Source organism: Protopterus annectens, chromosome 4.part0 (genome assembly GCF_019279795.1).
Source record: "Protopterus annectens isolate FY-2018-M chromosome 4.part0, PAN1.0, whole genome shotgun sequence".
In the NCBI taxonomy this organism is placed as follows: domain Eukaryota; kingdom Metazoa; phylum Chordata; order Ceratodontiformes; family Protopteridae; genus Protopterus; species Protopterus annectens.
The window spans coordinates 511,166,001-511,192,337 of NC_056733.1; the positions used below are offsets into that span (position 1 = coordinate 511,166,001).

The 26,337-nt window shown below is 42.8% G+C and overlaps 1 protein-coding gene across 2 annotated transcripts in view; it reads left to right on the forward strand.

Annotated features, from left to right (window-relative positions):
- HECTD4 (HECT domain E3 ubiquitin protein ligase 4) overlaps positions 1-26,337 on the forward strand; it is a 5,422,508-nt gene that overhangs the window by 4,109,832 nt on the left and 1,286,339 nt on the right. For both annotated transcript variants that reach the window (XM_044068422.1, XM_044068423.1), the window contains exons 48-49: positions 653-732; positions 25,449-25,612. In XM_044068422.1, the coding sequence (XP_043924357.1) occupies positions 653-732; positions 25,449-25,612 (244 nt within the window). The remainder of the gene's footprint in view (positions 1-652; positions 733-25,448; positions 25,613-26,337) is intronic.

A 26,337-nucleotide genomic window follows, 5' to 3' on the forward strand; every position in this document is an offset into this window, starting at 1 on the left:
ATGGATGTTTTGATGAAGTTTGGGTTTGAGTGCATAGACCTTCTACCCCACTCACTAGATCTTGCTCCATCTGTTTCCTGTTTTCATACCTTAAAAAGAGTTTGAAAGGGTGTCATTTTTCAAGTGATTCGGAGGTGATTACAGCAGATCAGTATTTCAGTGACCAGACTTCAGACTTTTTTTGACAGGGTTACAGAAACTTCAGACACGATGTGCCAAGTGTGTTGAACTTTGGGAAGAATATGTTGAACAGCTTGCAAGTTTCATGCCTCCACATCATTCCCTTCTTGGTCGGGCTTAGAACATTTTTTGTTTTTGATTGATTATGCTGTGTACATCTGGCTTGGAGTTCACATCCACAGACTGATTATTTCTGTAGGGTCCTGGTATTTAATTGCTGTATATAGAATTTCTCCTTTGATTAAAAACTGTACAGTGAATGCACACTGACTTTTTTCCTGTACTGTTCAAACAAAGCATTTTTCCTTTTTGTAATTTTTATAAATGCAGTGCATTAGTTCCAAAAAATGAAAGAAAAGGTCAGCGTAAATCTGTAGTAAATGTAATTAATTAGTACTGATTAGTATTTTAATATTGACTGTTGCCATGTTTAAGTGGAACATGAATTTTTTAAAATTGTGTTTCTTTTCAGTAATGGAAGAGCAGTACATTACAATGGTTCCAGTTTGCTACAGTGGAAGAGTGTACGACTTGATGTAGCATTGTCTCCAGGTAAGAGGCATATTTGACATTTTTTTATTCTCTGTAGATAGTAGTAATAATTGTAAGAAAGGACAAGAAAGACCAAAAAATGTAGAAGCAAGAGAAACTGTAGAAGTTTAGCCTGGGTCAATTCCACAGGTGCCCATACTATTTACCAAGAACACAGGAAGCTGAAGTTTGTTGTTAGGTGTGATCTAGGAAGGGAGCTTGAAAAGCAGTTAAGGCAATAAAAGTCAGACTGTTAAATGTATTGCTAACACACTGTATTAAAATGTTGACTTGTGATATAACAGTGTGTGTAGTCATAGTTTTATAAATGTATTGCTGACTTTCTGTAGTAAAATAATAAAATGCTAGATATAGTATAGCACTGTATGTATTCAGAGTTGTAAGTTGGAGACACCGAAACAACAAAATATTGCTTTATTAATACAGGAGTGTTAAGGCCATGACTGAGTTGTGAAGAAGTCCTCTCCTAGATACCAAAGTCGTATCTGAAGTTGTCCTTTTCCCTGTTTTAGTACTATAGACAATCTGTCCCTTAATCCATTTATTACTGCCACATCTTTCACTGAGCTGTGGTCAATCTTGGACGTTGGTAGCTCCTGCCCCTACCATCAATGTTCTGCTTTATCTATTTCTTCATTCTCCAGTTGAACTCACAACTCATGGTTTGTGATGTCGCTGCTGCCACATATTCTTCCTCTTTTCAGGCTGAGATTGAGTGATTTTTTTTTCCACTTTCCTTAGGTGTGAGATTACAGACCTTTGGACTTTTTCATGTTCTTTCCAACTGTACTTAGGTTATTATTTCTGCCCAAATTGTTATGAGCTGGAGAGGTTAAGCCCTTCTTTTTTTCGCTGCCATACATAGCTGAAAGTTGCACATCTTGTGCCAACAAATCTAAAGAACCTTCAGGCATGGGCTAACACATTCTAAAGAATTTGGGGGTGAATTTAAACCTAATGTGTGCCTTATACCAGCTTCTAAGTTATTTAAGTAGTGCCTTTTCTAAGGTGGGTTAGGCTTGGTAGCTAGATTACTGGGTGGTAAGACTCCTGACCAGACTGTACTTCTGAATAGCTGTTGGGAATGCCAATTCTGGATTAGTTTAAACCAAACTGACTTGCTGCTAGTTCTGGTAGATAGCCAGTGAAAAGTTTCTTGCTCTCAGCATTTTTCCTCCACCTTCCTTCATTGATAAAACTAGATAAGCTGCTTTGTAAACTTTTGCCTTGGATGAGCAGGGGCACCTTAACCTGTTGGGTAACTTTAATTTCATTGATCTTTGCAGGGCATGTTCTAAGCTTTACTCACTTGCTGAGTGTCCTGACTTTACATATTTAGTAACAGAACCCACCATGGCCAACCCATTTACAAGTGATCATTCTTTATTTTACATATGCTCACCAACAAGAACAACATGGCACATGACCTTGTGGTTCAACTTCCCCATCCCGGATTAATAACCACTTACTGCTTTCATTGATCTGGGAAAATAACTGGTCCACCTCTGTCCATCATCTTCAAATAATTTCTGCATAAAGAGCACATAATTGTCTTAGATTATACTCCTGGAACAGTCAGTGAGGTATTTCCTGTCTTTTTACTTGGCCTCTCATCCATTTATAAGGGCCAATAATTCCCTTTTACCTGCAGAAAAATAAAAGTTGGTCAGTCTAAATACCTGACCAAAGAGCTTAAATGACTTCTTAAAGTACATGACAGAATGTGATCTGATTGAAAATCCTTTTGTTTACCCCTATTGCAAATTGCTTTTCTCTAGTTTGTAAATTAGTACAAATAATTAGGAGATGATTACGAGGGCATGAAGATCTAATGCCATCTTTCTCACCTGTGAAACAAGATTTATCTAACAAACCTTCCATTACTTAAACCAGAGCAGAACGTGCAGTGGTGTTTGGATTGATATGAGCAGTAATGAGTTTACTAGTTTTGGCAGATGTCATCTTCATTTATTTTAGCTACATTAACTTTGTGGTAGATATGTTTTCCCCTTCATATATTCTCATTTTGTAATCTCCAGCTGATAAATATTTGACTTCCAAGTTTATTTAATAAAAAGGGGTGTGAAAAACTTTTTATTATTATTGTTTACTGGCAAAAATTTCTCCATATCTTCCCAGGAAACTGTCAAGAGTCCAAGATCCTGCATGACTGCATGTTATATCCCCCATGGCCTTCCATGGGGAAACTCCCCACCTCTAGAGAACAAATGAGTTCAGGTCTGATTAGGAAGTATTTGATGTTCAGTGGGCAAAAGGAGTAAATGCAGGAAAAAAGTCTTTAATTTGCTGGGAAACGTTAGCTTCTTATCAGCAATGTAGGACAAAGAACCCTTTTTAAACATTTTATTATTTAGCAGATGGGGACTTTTTGGGGTATTTTCAACCAGCAGAGATATTTAGGAGATTGAAGCGCTCTTGCATAAAAAAAACCCAAAAAACAAAAAAAACAATAGATCCTTGTTAATACAGTGGCTTTAAAGGCCAGAATTTCTTTATAGGTTCAGAGGAGGTTACAAGGCTAATGGTCCTAGAGCACTTACAAGCTTAGTCATATTTATCTCGAGTTGCACCAATTGTTGGTGGTTAGTTGGGTGACGTTTGCAGAGGTAATGGTCTATAGTAGTTAATACCAACTTCCTCTGTCCAGAAGGGACATGGACACACCTTCCCAGGATTGAATTTGTGGTCACCCATCCATTGATCTAGGTTGCATTTGAAGAGTGTCAGGGAGGGGCTCTGTTTCACATGAAGTGGAAGCTTGTTCCAGAGAAGTAGCAGTCTCTGGGAGATATTATCTATCTCTCCAACATGACCTGTTTATGTCAGAGGCTAGGTTAAGATCCCTGGAGCGAGTGACCTGACACCTTCCTAGGATCTTGGGTTTTTTTTCGTATGTAGGCTTCAGACAGTTCCCATGTTGGCATTTCTGCCTACCCCCAAGGCTTTCTCTCTAATAACCTTTATTTCAATCCTTTCTTCCTCTGGTATCTGTCATGGTCAGGGAGTTTTTCAGGGTCCTGGGGTCCATGCCTTCCACCATACCCATGCTTCCTCTTGCCAGGCTCTGGGAGGAAATTATGGTATCTCAAATCACTGTGGCTTCAAAATTACCACACCCTGGAGTTCCTGGTACCTTTCCTTCCTTGTCTGTAGCTTGAGCTTCAATGGTGGATTCATCAACTTTCTGTCAACCCAGGGCTTCCTTTTCAAGCACCATTTCCCACTCAGGAGCTCCTTACAGATGTTCAGATAGGGGGTGGGGTGTTCCTACTGGCACTCTAAAAGTTCAGGATCTCTGCCCTCCTCATCAGAGGTCAGACCACATCAACATAAAGGAAATGTTGACTCTGCAAAACTTTCATTCCCTCTTTTATCCCAGGCCTTGAAAGTTTTCACAGAAAATAATACAGTGATGTGGTATGTCAACAAGCAGGGGACCACAAAGTCCTATCTTCTCTGCAGACTAGCTCTTTAGGTATTGGATCTAGCTGTCCGGTATCAAGTGGCTCTTTGGACACTTTATATTCCCTCAGAGCACAGTCTAGTGGCAGACTCATTGAGCAGATCCAGCACACAAGCTCCCAAATGGATGCTTAACAGAGATGTGTTCCTGGATGTTGTCCATCAGTGGGGTATTCCTTGGGTAGATCTTTTTGCCTCCACTCTGAACAGACAACATCCTCTATTCTGTTCCAGAATCCCAAGTCCTCTGGCTTGGAAAGTGGATGTATTGTTGTCTTTTCCTTGGAAGAGGATGTTTCTGTATGCCTTCCCTCCCCTTCCTCTGTTACAGCGACTTTTGCACAAGATCAGGCAGCACTCTACCAATATCCTGCTGGTGATTCCTGTTTGGCCTAGACAGCATTGGTTACCCCCTCTTTCTTAAATGGCCGGGGGCAATTACCACAAGTTACCTCACTGGGTGGATCTTCTCACACAAGACGAGGGCAAGGGGCCTCTTGTCCACTCTTCAAATGACACCATGAGTGATTGGGTTTTGATCTCTTTTAGGCACCTGTTTTCTGAGGATGTGTTTTGGGTTCTGCAGGAGGCCAGGAAACCTACTGGCAGGAGTCCTATTTTCCCAAATGGAAGAGATTTTCTATCTGGAGCTTCTGTACCCGTCAAGATTCTCTGTCTGTGGAGCTTCCTTTGTCTGTCTCTGATTTGTGTGATCTGCTTCATGCTGGGTTTGTATACTCTTCAATGAAAGCTAACCTGTCAGCAGTTTCTGGTTGTCTGTTCTCCTCTGGCCTCTAGGTTTGAGGTCAAGCAATTCATTAAAGACATCCTTCATGTCATAGCCCCCATAGCCAAGATATTTGAGAAATGTATACATACTCAACTACCTACTGAACAGTAACCTCGTATCTGCTTCCAACATGGTTTTAGACCAAAACATAGTACAACGACTGCCGCTGTTAGTTTTTCAAACTCAATCAACAAACTAGTCTGTGCTATTTTTCTGGATATCTCAAAGGCCTTTGATACAGTTGCCCACCAAAAACTACTCAATGAGCTACCTTCCTTCAGCTTTACCAAGCCTGCCCTCTCCTTGTTTCTCAGATACTTAACTGACTGCCAGCAGGTAGTCAAGTGGCAAGATGAATTCTCTACACTAATGCCTGTCTCAGTAGGTGTACCCCAAGGCTCATTTCTTGGTCCACTTGTCTTCACCATATTCACCAACAAACTCAGCACGGCTACCCAATATGCCACTATAGTATAGTATGCAGATGGCTCCACCCTCATATGTGCAGCATTCTCCATCCCGGTAGTATATCGAAAACTATCTCTCAGATTCTCAACTGGTTTTCAATCCAAATAAAACAAAGCTTATGGTCATCACTAATAGCAAAATTCCCAATCGCCCTCCTCCTTTCTCAATCTACTTTGCAAATAAAACTAAAATCAAACCTGTCAACCACATCAAACCCCTCGGTGTCACAATTGACAACATCCTAAAATTTGACAAACATTTAGCTGTAACAATCCAAAAGGTCCACATTAAGCTAGGTTCACTCTATAGAGTCAAACCCTACCTGATTCCAGCACACACTCCATAGCTGGGACACATCCACTCTCCACCTTACTGTATGCCTCTCCAGTGTTAACTAATCTCAGAAAAACAGATTCAAACAAACTAGAGGCTTGCTATAACAAAATCATCAAATTTGCTACCAGTCTTCCCCACAGGGCACACCACTACACAACACTATATTAACTAAAATGGCTCAGACTACCCAATTTTCTATCCCTTAACCAAGTAACTTTCTGTCATTCCATCCTTTACCATCCAGATTACTTCCCTGCACTCAAGAACCTATTGCATCCTCACACCAACTCCATACCACTGAGATACTCCAACAAACTACTTCTTATGATGTGTTCTCCAAACAGATATCCATGTCCTGGAACTCCATGCCTCAGACAATACTTAAAACTCCCAGCATATTAAAATTAAAACTACTACTTGGGGAACATCTGACAAACAACTGTCTCTGCCCCTGCTCTAAGCCAGACTGAGCATTTTTTCCACCTCTGTCAAACAACCCCTCTATTTCCATCCTCTTAATCCAATTTATATCTATTAATTTTCAGCTCTTCATCTACCACTTAGCTCTCTCTGTATTCATCCTACATTATAGTTACCAAATAATAACTGCAAAATAAGTCTCATACAGGTTTGGAAAACAGGATCAATTATCAGCTGTTTTTGTTACATTTCTAATGTATGTCTTAGTCTTTCTTTGTCCTCGTGTTGTTCCAACAGTACCATAATATCCAGCAATTGATGAGTCATTTCTTTTCTCAAATGTTATGTACTATCTTGCATCCAAATTGTTAATTGTCTTTCTCCACTACTGAATCCACTTCTATAGACTTGCTCCTTATTTTTAAGAACACTTTACTCATTATAACCTGTACATAAGGCTTTATTGTTATTGTAATTGCAGTCATTTTTTAGTATTGGTATTCAGTTACTTGTTTGCTATAATATCTGCTTATTTGCACTGTATTGTTATTTCTGTAATGTGTTTTCATTTTTCAGTGTAGCATTTCTCTCCGGGCCTCCACTGAAAACTGTCTATTTTGCCCAATTGGACTTTCACGGTAAACAAATGTAAAATAAATAAATAACAAGCCTCTGAGAAAGTCTATTCTACCTTCTTGGGTCCTCAGTTTTGCAATTGAAAAATTGACCCAGGCTCCTTTTGAGCCTACTTCCTCAAATTCCTTGCAACGTTGTGCTTGGAAGACTGCTCTGCTTTTGGCTTTTACTTCAGCCAAGAGACTGTCCAAACGTCAGGCTCTCGTGGCTATTCTACCTTTTTTGTTTTTCCATAAAGACAAGGTGTCTCTTCATACTAATCCTTCTTTTATGCCCTAGGTTGTCAATGAGTTATCCCTTAATCAGTCTATTCATCTTCCTTTTGTCCTTCTACACAGTCTGCCAGTGAGAAGGTTCTTCACACCTTGGATTTACATAGACAGCTCAGATATTATTTAGATAATGGTAATTTTTTTTTGCAAATCTGATTAGCTTTTTGTTTCTTTTCATCTCAAGACTTTGGGCCTCACTGTTTCTAAGCAACCAATTTCCTCCTGGATTTCAAAGACCATTTCCTTTTCTTATTCTTTTCATGGCAAATGTTTTTCCTCATCTGTAAAGGTACATTCTACTAGGGCACTTGCCTTCTCTGGTGCCTTTTTCAAGGATCTGGATATTAATTCTATTCTTGAGGCTGCTACTTGGTCCTCTGTTCATAATTTCACTAAACATTACAAGTTGGATGTTGTTTCCAGGGCCAGAATTGGCCTTGTCACTGATTTCCTGCATTGGTTTGTGGAGGGTTCTTCTCTGCCTTCCTCCTCCCATGCATTCTCTTGAGCTCTTGTACTCTGCCTTATGTGAACAATACAGCAACAGTGATATGGAAGGACATAGTACTGTTGTGTAAAATATTACCATAACCGTAGAAGTCCTTCTCTTCACTGTTGCAGTATTCGGTCTCTACCCCTCCCCCTTCTGTCCTGACTGTTTATTATTTATTTATTTATTTTATTTTATTTTACATTTGTTGACCGGGATAGTCCGTCTGGATACATGTCCATTTTCAGCGGAGGCCCGGGGAGAAAAGCTCCACATTGACAGTACTTCATTTATATTAATACAGGTTACATATATATTCAATTGATTATAATACACAGAGCAAAAAAGAGAAAAAACTGTTGCACTATGTTCTGGTTGCCCTTCTGGCCGAGGGGCCCTTCTCCCTTCTTTATTTTTCCTTCTGGATATACATACTCCTATTTTGTCCATGAGGGTATTCTGTTCCTTCTGGTGCTTTTTCATTTCTTAGAATCTGTGTCTGTACTTCACCTTTATGTCCTATGTTATGCACAGGAAGCACATCTGTGATGTATGGCACCTCTAAAAACTGAAAGTTTTGGTGTACTGGCTGGATATTGGGATATCCTTGGTAGGAGATTCCTTATGTGAAGAATACTGCAACAGTGAAGACATCACATGTGTCTGAGGCACTAGCAAGGGAAGATGATGAACATGCATCCATCCGGTGGGGGTGGGGGGTGCTCACACACTGAGGTTCTCTCTAGTGAAGGCTGGAGACATGCAGTGGGGTGTTGTCTGTAGTGGATGCAGGGCATTGGTTGAGTTGCTGCAAAGGCAGGAAGATATGCCGGCATGCCAGTTGCACTTCCCTCTGAGACTGTGCTTGTATTCGTAAGGAGAATGAGCTTGCCTTGGACATAAACAAAAAATCCACCTTAACAAGCGTATGTGACACTTTCCTGTGCCTGAAACATCTCACTGGACCTCAGACATACTTCAGAGAAAATCTAGGAGAGATTTGTCAAGTTTGCTAGACCTGATGAACAAGGAAGGGCAGTTGGGGTCAGCTGCAAAGGCGGACAAAAAAAAAATCTGAAAAAAAAAAAGACGGCCGTGTCCTCATATTTTTATAGGTAGTGCTCAGGTTTCCTGAACCTGTGTAGAGGATAGTTTTTGGTAGACAGTACTACCGTATCCTGAATGTTTGGCAGTTAGCATAAGTGGTTAAGGCTATGAGCTATTAACAAGCTACTTTCTGTAGCACAGAGTTTGATTCCCCTAACTTTTGTTTTCCTCATTTGTCGCTCTGAGCAAGTCACATAACTTGGCAGTTCTGTGTGGCAAGTGGGAAAATGAGCTAGGCAGCTTAATGCACCCCCCACCACATGCCTAGAAACTACCCATAAACCTGTGAACCTCATCAGTGAGGCATCATTTCATGTTTCATTGAAATCTGCTCACAGATTCCCCCCTCCAGTTCCTGATGTAACCCCAAATGCATATATTTAAGTATTAGTGTCATTGTGTCATGGCAGAGCTTCAACTTGTTAACATTGTAATTTGTTTCCTTATGTGTATGCATGTGCATTTTTTAAGAGCTCAGAAGTTCACCTAAGGCACATGTTAAGGATTTTAGAGATAAAGGTGCAACCTGAAAAAAACGTGGACACAGGGTGGTGTGTAGATGCTATAAAGGGGGCACCCCCAGCCAAGAATCAAACTAAAGAACCAAGTGCTGTTAGGCAAAAGTGATAATCACTATACCACCCTTCATCTAGAAACCTTACAGAATGGTTAGCTGAGAAGGGAAATGATCATTACTGTCCAGCTGAAGGTGCATCACCCATCATTTTTACTTTTTTTCCCCACGAACTACACATTTTCTAAAAAATTGTCTACAAAACATACCTGGATTTCTACAGTTACCTCCTACCTCTGAACATTTCACATCTGTCTCTCACAAATGTTATCATAGAAAAGCTAAATGAGGTAATGACCAATCAAGTGTTATCAGAACTACGTAATTTAGTAATTTAATTCTTTTAAGATTCCAGTTTTTTTTTCCTTGTAATAGCTTTAAAGCTACTCAGTAATTTTACTGGGCTGTGTTAGCCTAGTGATCTGAATTAGCAGTTTACTTGTCAGGATGGCTCTACTGTTTGATAATTTTTCCAAAGCAGAATTTGCTTCCTATTTATTACATTTCTGCTGTTTACCCTAAGAGTATTTTCTTCCCTAAGCTAAGATAAGCCTGGTCACTTGTATGTTTAAATTGTACACAACTGGCATTCATTTTGAGAAGAAACTTTTCACAGGCATCTACTTCTAGATTTATCTGGGTTTGATTATACAGCAAATATTACTACAAGATACAACTTTTACATCCTGAATTGAGTATAATTTATTTTATTTTTACTGGACAAATACAGTACTTAGAGGAACTGGAGTCATTTAGCTTTTTCAAAACACTTTGTTATATAGTTTGTTTTTATTTTACATTTGTTTACTGGGGAAGTACATTGATTACAACTAACCATTTGCAGGTACTGCCTGGGTGAAATAATTCACAAGGAAAAGTGAAAAGCAATTGGAACACAGAATTAATAACTACATATTGAAAATGAAAAAGAAAGCAGCAATATATAACAAAAACTGTGCAATAGCAATTAATAGTTGTAGCAACAATTATGATAGAAGTATACATTTTACATAATTATACTTTAGGCTTGCATCATGGTGGAAATGCTGTGGTCTAATGAGTGTCAGGGTGTGGGGTGTGGAGTTCAGCAGTGTTAGTAGTTGAGAAAGAGTGAAGCTAGAGATTGAGAGGCCCTTAGGTGATTGCTCTGCTGTTTACTAGGTACAGTTTTATTTGGTGTAGAGGAAGATTTTAAGTTCAGCTCTAAAGACAGAGAAGGGGGATTCCTGTAGTTTAGGAGCAAGGATGGAGAAAGAGTGGTTGGTGTAGTGAAGCCTGGTTTGTAGGTATTGTGTGTGTGTGTGTGTGTTCATTCATTCATTGGGGGGGGGGGGGGTTTATCTGAGGTTGTATTGTGCATGTTTGATATATTTGGCAGCTTGCAGTGAGAATTGGTTTTGAGAAGTTTAAGGATAAGAGGGCTTAGTAACGGTCTACTATGTGCAGCACAGAGTAGCCATCTACTGTGCTGCACTGGGAGCCATTTTGCTTATTTGAACATGAAGCGGTGATGTTCATGAGAGGGAGTGACTTAGTGATGAAGCAACAGAGTTTTTCTTAGAGGCAGTTGTGATTATAGGTAGTCCATATTTGGGTTGGGCCAGAAGGACGCCTTTGCATATAGCTGTCCTAGCTAGGTTGGATAGGTAGGGTGTGATTTTCCTAGCTCAGAAGTGAAGTGAGTTAACTTTGCCCTTGGATTTTTCAGTATGGTTATGGAATGCTATATTATTGATGCTTTGTCAGTAGTTAGTTGCAGGTAGAGTTATATTTTTGTGCATAGGGCCAGTATATGCATTAAAATGATTCTTTTTCTGAGATGTTTATCATAAGTTGTTTAAAAGAAGCCAATCTGGTAGTCCCCTGCCATAAATAAACTACAACAGGAGGAGGAAACTGATGCAGAATAAAGTGAAGTTCCAAGACTGGAAAAACTCACTTGTCAGCCTCAACAAAACGTTGAGATCCGTCATCAAATCCTCTAAAGCTAGCTATGAAAACAGAATTGCAGCAGATAGTAAAGGCAACCACAAGGCCTTCTATAGTTATGTGAAGAACCTCCACTACAATATCTAGATTTGCTCTGAGCTACTGCACAATGGTACCTGCTATACTGAGCCAACAGATATTGCCAATATACTGGCCGACAGATTCAGTGCCAACTTTATCCCCCCCAAAGGACCAATCACAATACCAGTAGATTGCCAGGCACCCAGTATTACTGCTGCACAGGTTAAAACAGCACTGTCCAAGGCCAAGAATGCAGCTTCTGTGGGACCTGACAATATCCCTGGCTGTTTTCTACATCAACTACAGATTGAACTGGCACCTCACCTGTGTGCCCTGGTCAATCACAGCCTCACCTCAGGCTTTGTCCCTACCGAATGGCACACTGCTATAGTCATCCCTCTCCACAAAGGAGGAGCAACTACAGACCCTGGGAACTATCGCCCCATTAGCCTGACAAATCTGATGTGCATAGCTATGGAATGCATCATCATGGACCTAATAAACCAGGATATAGTTAATCTCCAAACTCTGGATCCCACACAGTTTGGTTTTGTGAAGGATAGAACATGCCTGCTCAACTTGGTTGACTTCTTTGAGTCAGTCACCAGAGCTGTGGATGAAGGCATGGTGGTTCATACAGCCTACCTTGATCTGGCCAAGGCCTTTGATATCATTCCTCACTCAGTAATCATAGAAAAACTCACTAAGCTAGGCATCAACCTCTATATCACTAGGTGGGTTGCAAACTGGCTCACAGATAGAACACACAGTGTGAAAGTAGCTGATTACAAGTCAGACTGTCGATCAGTCATGACTGGAGTCCCACAGGGATCGGTCCTGGGTCCTCTTCTGTTTGGTATTTACTTCTCAGAAGTCCAGTCCAAAACAAAGGGACTCAGGCTGACAAAGTTTGCAGATGATTGCAAGTTGGTAGCCATTATTAACTCCCCAAGTGATGTTGACATCCTACAGAAAGACCTCACAGAGACCAACGACTGGTGTCAGAACCATGGCCTTAAGCTCAATGCCAAAAAAATATGTCGTCAGCCCCTTTGGGAAAAACCCAGTTCCCATGAACTACCACATCGATGGTAGTCCACCAAACACAGAAGGCATAATAAGAGGTCTGGGAACACAGCTTGACAGCAGCCTCTCTTTTGACCACCATACTGCCACTGTGGTCAGGAAGTCCTTCTGTGTGGCACATCTCATTACTAAGGGTTTTGCATCCAGGAAGAAAGAGGTCATTGTCTCCCTCTACTCTTCCCTCATTAGGCCAATCATCGAGTACAATGCCTCATTTGGCATGTACCTCACTAGACATCTGCAACAGCTGGAGAGGCCACAAAAGTACCTCACAAAGAGGATCCTCGGCCTTAAACACTTGTCCTATATGGACAGACTCAAAAAAACTCCAAATATTCTCTGTCTCATATCTACTTAGAGGCAATCTCTGCTTGACTTACAAAGCCATGTCTGACCCAGCTCTGTTAGAAATGCTACATCTAAAGAAATCCCAATCCCTCCGCGCAACACGCTCCAGAGATCTCAAACTCATTACCACAATCAACAGAGCGTGCTGGAGGGACAGGTTCATAACCCAGAGACTGCCCATGCTATGGAATAGACTTCCCATACATGTCAAACAGAGCACCTCACTGGCCCTCTTCAAGAGAAATCTTGATGAGTGGATGGGAAATAGAAAATTCACTCCCGGGGATCACTCCAGTGGCTCTAATCAATAGAGGCACTGGAATCTAGGGTCAGGTGGCATGATGCCAGGGTAATCCTGTGGGCTAGGCTTATAAAGGCTCCAGGTTCATTAGCCTAGTATACACCTATGAACCTGTGAACCTATTTAGAAGGCGAGGCTAACTTTTATACCATTGAGAGAATGAAATCTTCAGTTATTTGAGAGTCAGGACCAGAGATAAATATGTGAATGTAAGCTTGACTTGATGGTATAGAGGGATCTGGTGAGCTGAGTTTGATTAGCGTCTTGGACACTTAATAACAAGCTAGGGGAATATGGCCATGCCTATTCTGTGTGTGTATGTGTGATGGATCTGTTTTTGAGTCTGATGAAGGGTGATCTTCAGAGAGGGTCACAGAGTTGGGCTTATGGGGAGCTCTGGGGAGGCATGACTGCCAACAAGCCTGGGGTAATGTATTCTCAAGCCAAACTTCATAGCTCACCAAGCTTGCTAATGTGTAAAGTCAGATTACCGGAAGAGGTAGGGCTAAAGAAAAGCCTTATTACAGTTCACATTATTACAGCTCCTCTTCTGGCCTGTCTTGCTTTGCAGTGCCTTTCTGACTTCAACCTCCTTGAATCTGTAAGTGGTGTTGCAGGTTTTCATGTGCAAGTCTGTTCTGAAAGAGAGACCTTCCCAGTATTGGTCATACCAGGAAGCTACCAAGGATGGGGCATACAGAGGATGGCGAGTTGGTAGTGGAATGAGCCTGAATTTGGCAGCAGTGGTTGAGCCAAAAACAAATATTGATATCATAGTAAGAACATTTTATATCAAGAATATAATTAAACCTACAAAGGGGTCTGAACTAAGAATTGTGCATGAGAGAGCCACTCGTGCTCATGTAGATATGACTGATTTAGCAAAAGGAGTGCAAGTTCTGAACATTTTTGTGACAATTTCCCCACTTTGACCAGAAATGTATTGTTATCTAGAAACTAATGACAACTGAAAATTAAAAAAAATTGTTATTGGGAAAACAGTGGGAAATTTCAGGTTGTGACTTTGTGAATCATCACCACCACACTTTTATGGAATAATAATGTGTTAGTTAAAGATGGTAGATATTTGATTAGGCAAAAAGTATGCTGAACAAAAATGTGTTACATTTTTTTTTTAGGAAAAGGAGCAGTAGTGATGTAGTTAAAATGCCAGTTTGTAGCCCCCCCCCCCTAAAAAAAAGTTTTTTTCTAAAGAAAAAAAAGTGGCTTCCAACCATTTACAGCTACAGCTGCTAGTTTCCATGAGCCCACAGAAAGCACCATTAGTAGGGTGCAAATGCTTCTAAAAAGGTAATGCAATAGTAGATGTTCTTCATGTTTCACTGTTGTAGTCATCACATTAGGGTTATCCTGCCAGGGGTAGCCCTCAGTTGGCCTGAATACCAGAGACTTAGTATTTCTGCGTCGGTTGCTGTCGCTCCAGGACTGACGTCAGTGGTATAAAAGCAGGCAGATGACTCCATTACATCAGTCTTTCTTGCCGAGGAGCCCGAAGCAGAAGCAGTTTGCACGAGTGCCAGTCGACCAATACCTGAGTTTTCATTTCCGAAATTGAAGTGAAAGTCTTCTAAAGCTAAGTACCTAGTTGGGGATCCTTTTTTCTTACTCTAACCGATGTCAGAAAAAGTTAACAATTGTCTCGCCTGTGGAAAGCAAATACCACACCGAGATTTCCATTCTTAGTCTTCAGTTCTTTCTAAAACTACCGAGTTTCTAAGGCCCAGAGTATGAGCTACGCCTAAAAAAACGACGACCCAAACTCACACGCCTGCTTCCTTGCCACAATCACAGATGCTTAAAGTGGCGGAAGACATTATCATGCTGATTAGGGGAAGCCAGCCTTCCCCTGCTAAAAGAAAAAGAGACTTGTCCTCAGCAGCTTTATTTGACCAAGAGTCCCGATGATTCTCAGGTTTCTGATTATGAAGACATGCCCTTATCTGCTTATGGGGATTCAGATGTAGAGGAATCCATTCCTTCTGCCTCTCCTCCAGAGGATTTTTCCTTTGGTGAAACCCTACATACTTTGAGAGAATACTTCCATTGGGAATGCCAGGATTATCCTCAGTCCAAAAAGAGACTCAGAGAATTTTTAGATTTACCACAGCACAGATCCTTAGCTATCCCTCCTGTTCTGGATATTGTGGATGATGTCTTTATGGAATCCAGTCCAACTCCTGATACTTTACCTCCTGCTCCCAGGAAACCTGACAGGTGTTACAGAGTCCCTGACTCTCACAAATATCTTTTCAAGAATCCTACTGCTGACCCAGAGGTCATCTCCCAAGGGCCTAAAGGAATAAAAGCAACCACAGCTAAGAATCCCACCCCTTCGGAGAGGGATTCTCGAGCCTTAGACAGATGGGGTAAAAAGTATATACCTCTGCAACTCTTGTCATTAGAGCATTAAATTGTCAGTTCTACATGCTGAAATACCATCAACATACCATGGAACTCATTAAACAAAAATTATCTACCTTCCCTGACTGTGCAGAAAATAAAGATTTACAGGAACTTATGCGTCCTGCATGCCAAATCAGTAAGCATACCCTGTACTATGGGTTTGACACCCTAGAAGCATCTTGCAGGGTAGCAGTCACAGGTTCTGTACTTAGAAGGCATGCTTGGCTTAAGGAACAGACCTTGCCAGATCATGTGAAATCAAAATTATTGGACGCACCACTGAAGAAAGACAATCTGTTTGGCACCAAAGCAGAATAGATTTTAAAAAAGATGGAAGAAAAAGCTAAGTGTATGCAGACAGTTAAAGACTTTTTGCAAGTTCCAGCCCCCTTAAGGCCAAGTCAGACTAGACCTAGGGGAAACAGACCCCCCCCCCAGACAGCAGTCTCAGGGTATGCAGAGATCTAAGCAATGGAGTACCTCCACTTCTAAACCAGGGAGTGCTAAGACACCCCCTTATGGAAAGAATTCACAATGACTTCTCAACTCCTCCTCTCACCTCTGCCCATCTGCTCATGCCTCTAGGAGGAAAACTTGCCTCCCATGCAAAAAACTGGGCCTCCATCACCAACGATCGATGGGTCCTCAACATAGTGCCCCATGGGTACAAATTTTATTTCCACTCGTTGCCAACCCCAAAGGGATTCCCAGATCTTCCTCCAAACCAGTGGGCAGAGGCACAAAACAAAGTTCATTCCCTGCTCTCCATGAGGGCAGTTCATCCTGTTCCTGCAGAATAGATAGGCCAAGGTTTCTAGTCCAGACTTTTTCTGGTACCCAGAAAAGAGGGCACCTGACACCCAGTCTTAGCTCTATCTATTCTAAACACCTTCCTGGTGGTACCAAAATTCAAAATGCTCACACTGCAGCAGCTTCTCCCTATGCTGTCCAAAGATGCCTGGTTAGCCACTCTAGACCTCAAAGAGGCCTATCTGCATATCCCAATCAGAGATTCTTGCAGAAAATATCTACGTTTCAGGGCAGGATCTATACATTATCAGTTCTCTGCACTTCCCTTTGGCTTATCTACTGCTCCCAGAGTTTTCACAAAATGCGTGGCTCCAGCCATTGCTTTTTGCAGACAAAGAAATATTCAAATTTACCCTTACTTGGACGACTGCCTGATTCAGGCAGACAGTCAGGAAAAGCTGTTACAGCACCTGACAATTATAAAGCGCCTACTAACCTCACTGGAGTACACTATCAATGAAAAGAAATCCAAACTAGTCCCCAGACAAAAAATTGTATTTCTGGAGCAAGCCTGGACACAGCATCCCAGATGGCATTTCTAACTCTAGAAAAACAAGTCTATCTGACAGGCTACTTCTCTCAACTGGCCACCAGAACCCAGTTATCTGCAAAGAAAATCCTACAAGCTCTAGGGTTCATGGCCTCCTGCATTCTACTAATTCCATTTGCCAGACTGCATATGAGGAAACTTCAGTGGTACCTAAAAAGCCTTTGGTGTCAACATTCTTAGGACCTGGAAACTATTATACCTTGTCTAAGGAAAGATTTTCTTTGGTTGGCAGCAGCATGCAACCACAACAAGGGACTTCTCTTTTCACAATCCCATGCTACCCAGACCCTAACCACAGATGCATCAGACTATACCTGGGGTGCTCACCTGGACAGCAGGTGCATTCAGGGCCACTGGAGCCCAAACCAAATTCATCTGCACATCAACCAAAAAGAGATGCTAGCTGTTCAGAATGCTCTGACAGCTTTCAGATCCCTGCTCTCTCCTGGGCCTCTATTAATCAAAACCAACAATGCCACAGTAATGTGGTACATCAACAAGCAGGGGGGAACCCACTCTACAGACTAGCCATGACCCTTTGGAGCACGGCTTCAGCCATGCATATTCACCTGCAAGCTCTGTTCCTACCAGGCAACCAAAACTCTCTGGCAGACAACTTAAGCAGAAATCTCCTGGACCCACATGAGTGGCATTTAAACCACAACACCTTCAGCCTTGTGACCCAAAAATGGGTTACCCCAAAGGTGGACCTATTTGGCTCCCCCTACAACCACCAGCTCAGCAAATTCTGCACCAGGGAACCTCACAGCAAGGCCTGGAAAGTGGATGCCCTATCCTTCCAGTGGGCAAACCTCTCAATCTATGCATTTCCCCCTCTACTTCTTCTTACCAGAGTATTACTCAAAGTAAGGGAGGAAAGACCAAGGGCAATCCTGATTGCCCCAGACTGGCCACGCCAACAATGGTACCCACTACTACGCAGTCTGTCCCCGTTGCCTTCATTGCACCTCCCCCAGATTCCAACTCTCCTGACTCAGCAGGAGGGAGAGTTCTTGCATCCACAGTTGCAGACCCTGAACCTAGCAGCCTGGCTTATTCCTTGACTTCTCCTCCAGTGGCCAGCCTAAGCAAATAGCTCCTGGATGTCAAACGTGAAGCCAGATGACCCAGTACTAGAAAATCCTATGCTGACAAGTGGGAAAGGTATTGTTCCTTGATCCAGACTAAAGGAGCTAACCCAACACAGCCCTCCTTACCTCTCATCCTGGGTTACCTAGCAGAACTACTCCACAGGGCCTATCCTTCTCTTCCATTAAAATCCATGCCTCTGCCATCTCTGCACATTACACCATCTCTGCACATTACAGCACTGAGCCACCTCTCTTCTCACACCCTCTCATCAAACAGTTCCTGAGAGGGGCTAAAAACTTAAGGCCACTAAGAAGAGCCCCTACCCCTGCTTGGGACCTTAACTTTGTATTGGAAAAGCTCACACTCCTCCCCTTTGAGCCTGCAGCTTCAGCAGAGTTAAAATTCCTCTCTTGGAAAACAGCCTTGCTTCTGGCCATCACTTCAGCTGGAAGAGTGTCTGAGCTACAAGCACGTATGGCTGTGGAACCTTTCATCATTTTTCATGCTGACAGGATCTCCCTCAGAACTAACCCAACTTTCATGCCTAAAGTGGTGTCCAGTGTGGCTCTCAACCAATCTGTTCATTTGCCCACCTTTTCCCTAAACCTCAAAATAAGGGGGAAAGGATCCTGCACTCTTTAGATGTGCACAGACAGCTCAGATTCTGCCCGGATAGGACTAAGCCCTTTAGGAAATCTGACCAGTTACTAGTGAACTTTGCACCAGGAGCAGAGGGCAAAGCCGTATCAAAACAAAACATCTCCAAATGGATAGCACACTGCATACATTTCTGTTACAAACACCATGGGAAACCACCCCCACAGGGGGTTGAACACATTCTACTAGGGTAACTACAGCCTTTCTCAGAGGGTTCCCTATCAGGGACATCCTGGAAGCTGCAAATTCTGTTCATACCTTCACCAAGCATTACCACCTGCCTATCTTTTCAAATTGCAGGGCAGGCTTTGCAACCGCAGTCCTGCAGGGCATACTAGCTAGCCCCAACTCTTGACTGCCTCCACCCGTTCCTCAGCTTTGGGAATCAACCCAAGTGTGATGACTGCAACAGTGAAACATGAAGAACATAGTACAGTTGTGTACACTTACCATAAATGTAGATGTTCGAGTGTATTCACTGTTGCAGTCCTGGTTTCCTACCCTCCAGCCCCCTTGTCTCTCTCTCTCTCTTCCTCACCCTTACAGGGCTATTGGTATTTACTTTCTACTGGTGGTGGTACTCCAGCATAACTTGGCTCCCTATTGGGGGCTCCTGACATTTGGGGCAAGAAAAACTGATATAATGGCATCGGCTGCCTGTTTTTATACCACTGACGACCTGTTGTCAGTCCTGGAGCGATAGCAACCGACGCAGAAATACTAAGCCTCTGGTATTCAGGCCGACTGAGGGCTACCCCTGACACCGAGGCTTCCATTCATACTGCGTCACTTGTTTAGGCCCAGACCACGATGTCCCCTGTTACCGGTTCTGTGCCCCCTTTAACGTATGAACCATTCGTCATAGAGCTCTTATTGTAGACCGTTATTTTCACCTTCCGTCTTCGCATTCTGAAATGGCGTCCATCAGCCAGCAATCCATAGACATACTGAAAAAACTTAGAGATAAAGGTAGAGACAGACCACACAAGGCTAAGCCTTCTGACGATGCTACCGGTAAGCAAGTCGTCAGTTCTCCGGAATTCAGTGTGGAATTTTTGCAATCCCTGATGCCCGATACGATATCTACGCAGGTCTCTACTGAGACCCTTTCGGAGTCCGGTATGCCGCAGAAATGTTCTTCATCTTCTGAGCCTTTGGTTGTCTCTGTCTTGGTTGGGTCCAGAGCCGTGGCGCAGGCATCAGCTTCCAAGGAGGCCTTTCGCACTATCGATTCTAGGCAAAAAAATGACGTCTTTGCATCCAACTACCGTTTCTCTCAGACTGATGGATACTCTTAGGCCTAGAAGCCAGGTCACTCCTAGAAAATCTACCTCTAACCACCATCTTACTCCTGCTCAACCACCCCAAGCCCAAATTCTTAAAATGGTGGAGGATCTTATCTCCCTTATCAGGGGTAGTCAGGCGACAACCTCTAAAAGGAAAAGACACCCTTCTCCTGAAGTAATGACAGAACAGGATTCTTAGGAATCTGATTATTCAGATTTTGAAGAGGAACAACCTCTGACAGCTTATGAGGATTCAGATGCAGAGGAATTTATCCCTGCTGCTTCCCCACCAGAAGACCTTTCCTTTGGGGAAACCCTTCACACCCTCAGGGAACATTTCCACTGGGAATCTTAGGACTTCCCCCAGTCTAAGAAAAGACTAAGAGAGTTTCTAGATCTGCCCCAGCACAGACCCCTGGCCATCCCCCCTATCTTAGAAGTGGTAGATGATGTTTTCCATGAATCCAGCTTAGCCCCTGACACCCTCACACCTGCTCCCAGTAAATCTGACAGGTATTACAGAGTACCGGATTCTCACAAATACCTGTACAGAAATCCTGCTGCAGTCCTGGAGGTCATTACACAGGGCCCTAAAGAAGCTAAGGCTAGTTCTGCAAAGAATCCTATTGCTTCTGACAAGGATTCCAGAGCTCTGGACAGATGGGGTAAAAAAGTGTACACCTCTTAACTATAGCTATCAGAGCACTCAACTGTCAGTTCCATTTGTTAAAATATCAACAACACACTTTGGAACTATTAAAGCAAAAGATTTTAACCTTTCCTGACTGTGCCAATTCGAAAGAGTTCTCAAATTTACTGCACTCTACTTGTCAAGTGGCCAGACACTCTCTACACTGTGGATATACCGCCCTTGAAGCCTCAAGCAGGGCAGCAGTGTCAGGATCTGTCATTAGGAGACATCCATGGTTGAAGGAACAACTTTTCTCCCTGATCATGTCAAGTCTAAATTAATTGATGCATCCTTGGATAAGGACTGCTTTTTTGGAGTAAAAGCAGAAGAGGTGCTTAAAAAGATGGAAGACAAAGCAAAATCTGTGCAAACAGTAAAACATTTCTTTCAGGTTCAACCTCCTAGGTTCAGCAGGAATTTTCCCTTTAAGCACTGGTCCTTTCTTGCACCTAGCAGATAGGGGCAAGGTAAGCCCTGCAGGGGCAGACCACCCAGGCCTCCATCCCAGGGACAACAGAGTACCAAACAGTGGACCACCTCTGCCCCAAAGGCAGGGAGTTATTAGCCATGCTTCTATGGTAAAAACTCTCAATGCCTCCCTCTCTCCCCTCTGCCCTCCTTTCACTCACCAAAAGCTAGGAGGAAGGCTCTCCCTCTGCAAAGAAAATTGGCTTTCAGTAACAAAGGACCAATGGGTCTTAAAGATATTTTTTCAGGGATACAAATTCTCTTTCAACGAACTCCCAATTCCAAGAGGGTACCCAGACTTACCTCCAAATCAGTGGGCAGAGACATTGAAACAAGTCCAAACTCTCATATCCCAGGGGGCAGTACAACCTGTCCCCCTGATCAAACAGGCAAAGGCTTTTATTCCAGACTATTCCTTCTTCCCAGAAAAGAGGGCACTTAGCATCCCATCCTGGATCTATCCATTCTGAATACCTCCCTGGTGGTCCCCAAATTCAAAATGCTAACTTTGCAGCAGCAGCTGCTTATGCTAACAAAAAATGTCTGGTTAGTGACCCTAGACCGAAGGGATGATTACCTCCACATCCCCATAAGGGAATCCTGCAAGAAATTCCTGTGCTCAGAGCAGGCTCACAACACTTTCAGTACTCTGCGCTACCCTTTGCCTTATCTACTGCTCCTGGGGTATTCACCAAATGCTTTGCCCCAGCCATAACATTTTGCAGACAGAGAAACATACAGATTTACCCTTATCTGGGCAACTGCCTCATTCAGGCAGAGTGCAAAGAAAAGCTGCTCCAGGACCTCCTCTTTGTCAAAACCCTCCTAACTTCCTTAGGATTCACCATCAACGAGAAGAAATCAAAGCAAACACCGTCCAGGAAGATCATTTTCTTGGGAGCACTGCTGGACACAGCATCCCAAATGGCATTCCTATCACCAGAAAAGCAGAGCTTCCTGCTTCTCTACTTTTCCCAGCTGGCTTCCAGAAGTACCTCACTGCGAGGAAGTTCCTGCAAGCGTTGGGGTATATGGCATCTTGCATCCTTCTAATTCCTCTGCCCAGGCTTCACGAGACAACTTCAGTGGTATTTAAAGAACCTTTGGTGTCAGCGCTCTCAACCTCTAGAGACCTCTCTCTCTCTGATCCCCTGTATAAGGGACACGTTTCTCTGGTGGGCAGGGGCCTGTGCCAAGAACAAGGGTCTTCCTTTCACCCTTTGCCCTGCCAGGTAGACCATTACCACCGACACTTCAGACATTTCTTGGGGCGCTCACCTTGAAGGCAGGTGCACCCAAGGTCTTTGGGTTGCCCAGTACCTTCCCTTACAAATCAGCCAGAAGGAAATGATGGCAGTACAAAAGGCTCTGACATCCTTCAAACCCTATCTTATGCCAGGGGTTCTCCTTATCAAAACAGACAACAACACAGTAATGTGGTACATCAACAAACAAGGGGGGACCCAGTCTTACCCTCTGTGCAGGCTAGCTGTGAACCTCTGTCTGACAGCCTCTTCCACGGGACTAGACCTAATAGCCCAATACCTACCAGGGATCAACAACATCCTGGCAGACCACTTAAGCAGGAATTTCTGGACCCCCACGAATGGCAGCTCCACAGAAAAATCTTTTTACAGATCACTCAGGAGTGGGGGACTCCGGAGGTGGATCTCTTTGCTTCGCATCTCAGCCATCAGCTGAAAAAATTCTGTACCAGGGTGTATCCCCACCTAGCGTGGAAGGTGAATGCCTTGACCTTCCCCTGGAAGACCCTCTTCGTGTACGCATTCCCTCCTCTGCCTCTTATTCCCAAGTTACTGATCAAAATAAGGGAGGAGAGACCAAAGGCCATCCTCATTGCTCCAGATTGGCCAGACAACATTGGTACCCCTTACTGCACAGGCTGACATTACAGCCTCCCAGGCAGCTTCCCCTGATCTCAGACCTCCTGACTCAATTGGGGGGGGATGCTGCAACCAGGCTTGCAGACTCTCAAACTATCAGCATGGCTAATACCCTAAAGACAAACAAGGGGCCTCAGTTGAGCAAATAGGTCCTAGACATTATCACAGAGGCCAGAAGGCCCAGCATCAGAAAATCTTATGCAGGAAAATGGAAAAGATGCTGCTCCTGGAGCCAGTTCAGAGGGGGCAATACCTCACAACCTTCCATCCCTCTTATCCTGGACTACCTACCGGAACTACTTAATAGTGGCCTCTCCTTCTCTTCTATTAAAATCCATACCTCAGCTATTTCAGCTCATTTTGACACAGATCAGCCCCTGTTCTCCCATCCTTTAATCAAACAATTCCTCAGAGGGGCTTCTAATATCAGACCTCCCAGAAAGCCACCCACACCAGCCTGGGACCTGAATTATGTTTTGGAAAGACTAACCTTGCCACCCTTCGAACCTGCTGCTTCAACAGAACTAAGGTACCTCTCCTGGAAGACTGCTTTTCTCCTAGCTATCACCTCAGCTAGAAGGGTTTCAGAACTTCAGGCTCTGATGGCCATTGAGAGCCTGTCATCATTTTCCATGCAGACGAGGACTAACCCCTCCTTTATACCCAAGATGGTATCTAATGTGACTCTCAACCAGGCCATATATCTACCAACCTTCTTTCCTAACTCAAAACAAGGGAGAAAGAATGTTGCTTCACTAGATGTGGATAGACAGCTCAGATACTATCTGGACCATACTAAACCCTTCAGGAAAACAGACCAACTACTTGTCCCAGGGGCAGAGAGGAAGCCTATTTCCAAGCAAACCATTTCCAAATGGATATCACACTGTATCCGTTTCTGCTACAGATTACATGGGAACCCCCCCCCCAAATCTATTCGATCCCATTCCACTAGGGCAGCCTCCACTTCCACAACATTCCTCAGAGGAGTTCCCACCAGGGACATCCTGGAAGCTCCCACCGTACCTTTACCAAGCATTACCACCTACATCTGTCTTCTAAGGCTAGGGCAGGGTTTGTCTCTGCAAGTCTCTTACTAATCCTACCACCCCTCTCCTCAGCTTTGGGAATCAACCTAATTGTGATGACTAGAACAATGAAACATGAAGAACATAGTACTGTTGTGTACACTTACCATAACCATAAATGTAGATGTTCGAGTGTATTCACTGTTGCAGTCCTGGTTTCCCACCCTCCTTCTATCCTCTTTCTTTAGGGAGACATAAGTTTCTAATGGTGGCTTTTAGCCAGCAAGACCACTTTACCATATTTACTTGGGCCGCTGACTGGTTAGGGCAAGAAAAAACTGATGTAATGGCATCAGCTGCCTTCCTTTATAGCACTGATGTCAGGCAGCAAGCGATACCAGATGACGCAGAAAAACAATGACTGGTACCACAGCAGGGATAACCCACAGGTAATCACTGCAACAGTGAATACACTGGAACGTCTACATTTATGGTAAGTGTACACAACTGTACTTTCCTTAACAGCTTCAAACTAACATGACCATTTGCAGTATGTAAGAACAGGATTTATGAATTTAGGGATACAACACAGTTTCTCTTACAATGTGTTGCATGATCTGTGAAAAGAAATACATGAATGTGTACAGTGATTATGTATGTGGTCCACTGTGGTCAGTAGTAGAGACAAACAGGACTATCTAGAATTATACCAGGTGAGGGTGTGTATATCTTTTTGTTTTGCTAAAATATCTTGTATGCTTTAATTCTAGTCATTTTATTATTTTTTGATTCTGAGCATGCTACAGTGATTCATGTTGCAAGCAATGTACATAAAACAAAATAACTGTATTTTCTCTTGTATTAGCTGTGTATTAACTGTGATAACTTCACCCAGACAGTGTCTGAAATTGGTCATTTGTGATCCTTACAGTTTCAGGTTAACAAACCTAAATAATTACATACGTGCTTATCTGCATGCAAACATACAATACATATCTACATACCTGCACTTCGCTAAGGCTTTCTGGAAGGCTTCTTGCCACTTTAAATTTAACACATTACTAAGTTTCTTTCTTATTTTTACAGAAAGATCCTGCAGTCCTGGTCTTGTATAGTTAAACTGAAGAAAAATTGTTTTTGAGTTGTGTAGCATCTTACTTTTGACATAGTCAGAGACATTTCTAAATGGCTGCTAGCAGGAGTTGGTTTGGTTTTGTAGCATTTGCTAACTTAGTTTTATAAATGTGGACTGTTGAAAACAATTTATCCAAAAGCAATGTATTTATTGAAATTATGCCTAAGTATAGGTCCTCGCCTATAGTAAAAGTAATGCAGTCACTGGAGAATTGGAGGCATTTAGTATCTAATCTCTCATGTTGAAATGTTTTAGATTTTTCTAAATTTGCTTAGAAGTATGTTTTTTTTTTAACTGAAAAATCTAAATAGCAAGAATGTCAAAGATAAGCAATGTCTTTATAACTTCAGGTGATGTGGCTGGAATTGGCTGGGAGAAGATTGAAGGGACTCCTCCCCCTCCAGGACAGTTACCTAAAGGAAAAGTGTATTTCACGTATTGTGGACAACGACTCGGGCCCTATCTGGAGGGAGTTTCAGGAGGCATGTGGCCAGTTGTACACATTCAGAAAAAGGTTTGCTGATTTTAATTTCACAGAGATAAACTATTAATTTTTTTATTTTATGGAGAGATTTATTACTGTATAAATGTAATTTCATGAGCATTTAATTACACTGAGCTTGAGTTGCAGGTTCATCTTTTTGTAAACTTTGTTTAACAACTCTTGCTCAGATTGTGGATGAAAATGTCTTTGAATCAGTCCTCTTACCCATTTAACAAATATGTCAATAAACAAGTAAAATCTTCCATGGTAGGAAATCAGTCATATTTCTTTTTTAAATCTTTTTCCTCTCCTCTGTCTGCCAACTATCAAGCCTCCCCAGTCAAATATTTGACCCATTTGTTCTCTGGCTCTGAGAATCATCCTCCAGTCTGCAAGAGCCATAATTTTTGTAGACACTGGTGATGCTTGTACTCTCATCTGCAGCATGGAAATGAGAGCATGTTGTAGAAGGACCCTTACCATTTCCCTGGTGGTGACTTGCAAACCTGCATAACCACATGGACTTCCACTGCTCCCCCACCTCCATGTATGTGCACTTCTTCACATGCAGGACAAGAGCTGCTGTCACCAGCTTAGCAGCAACAATGCATGTCCTTCCCTATACTGGTGTCTACATTTGGTGTTCTGAGACCTCTGTCCCTTGGCATCAGAGTAGCAGGCATAACCAGCTGGGAGCCATCTCTATCCTCTGCAGGATAGGCAGCAACCATCCTCCCTGCCAGGCCAATCATTTT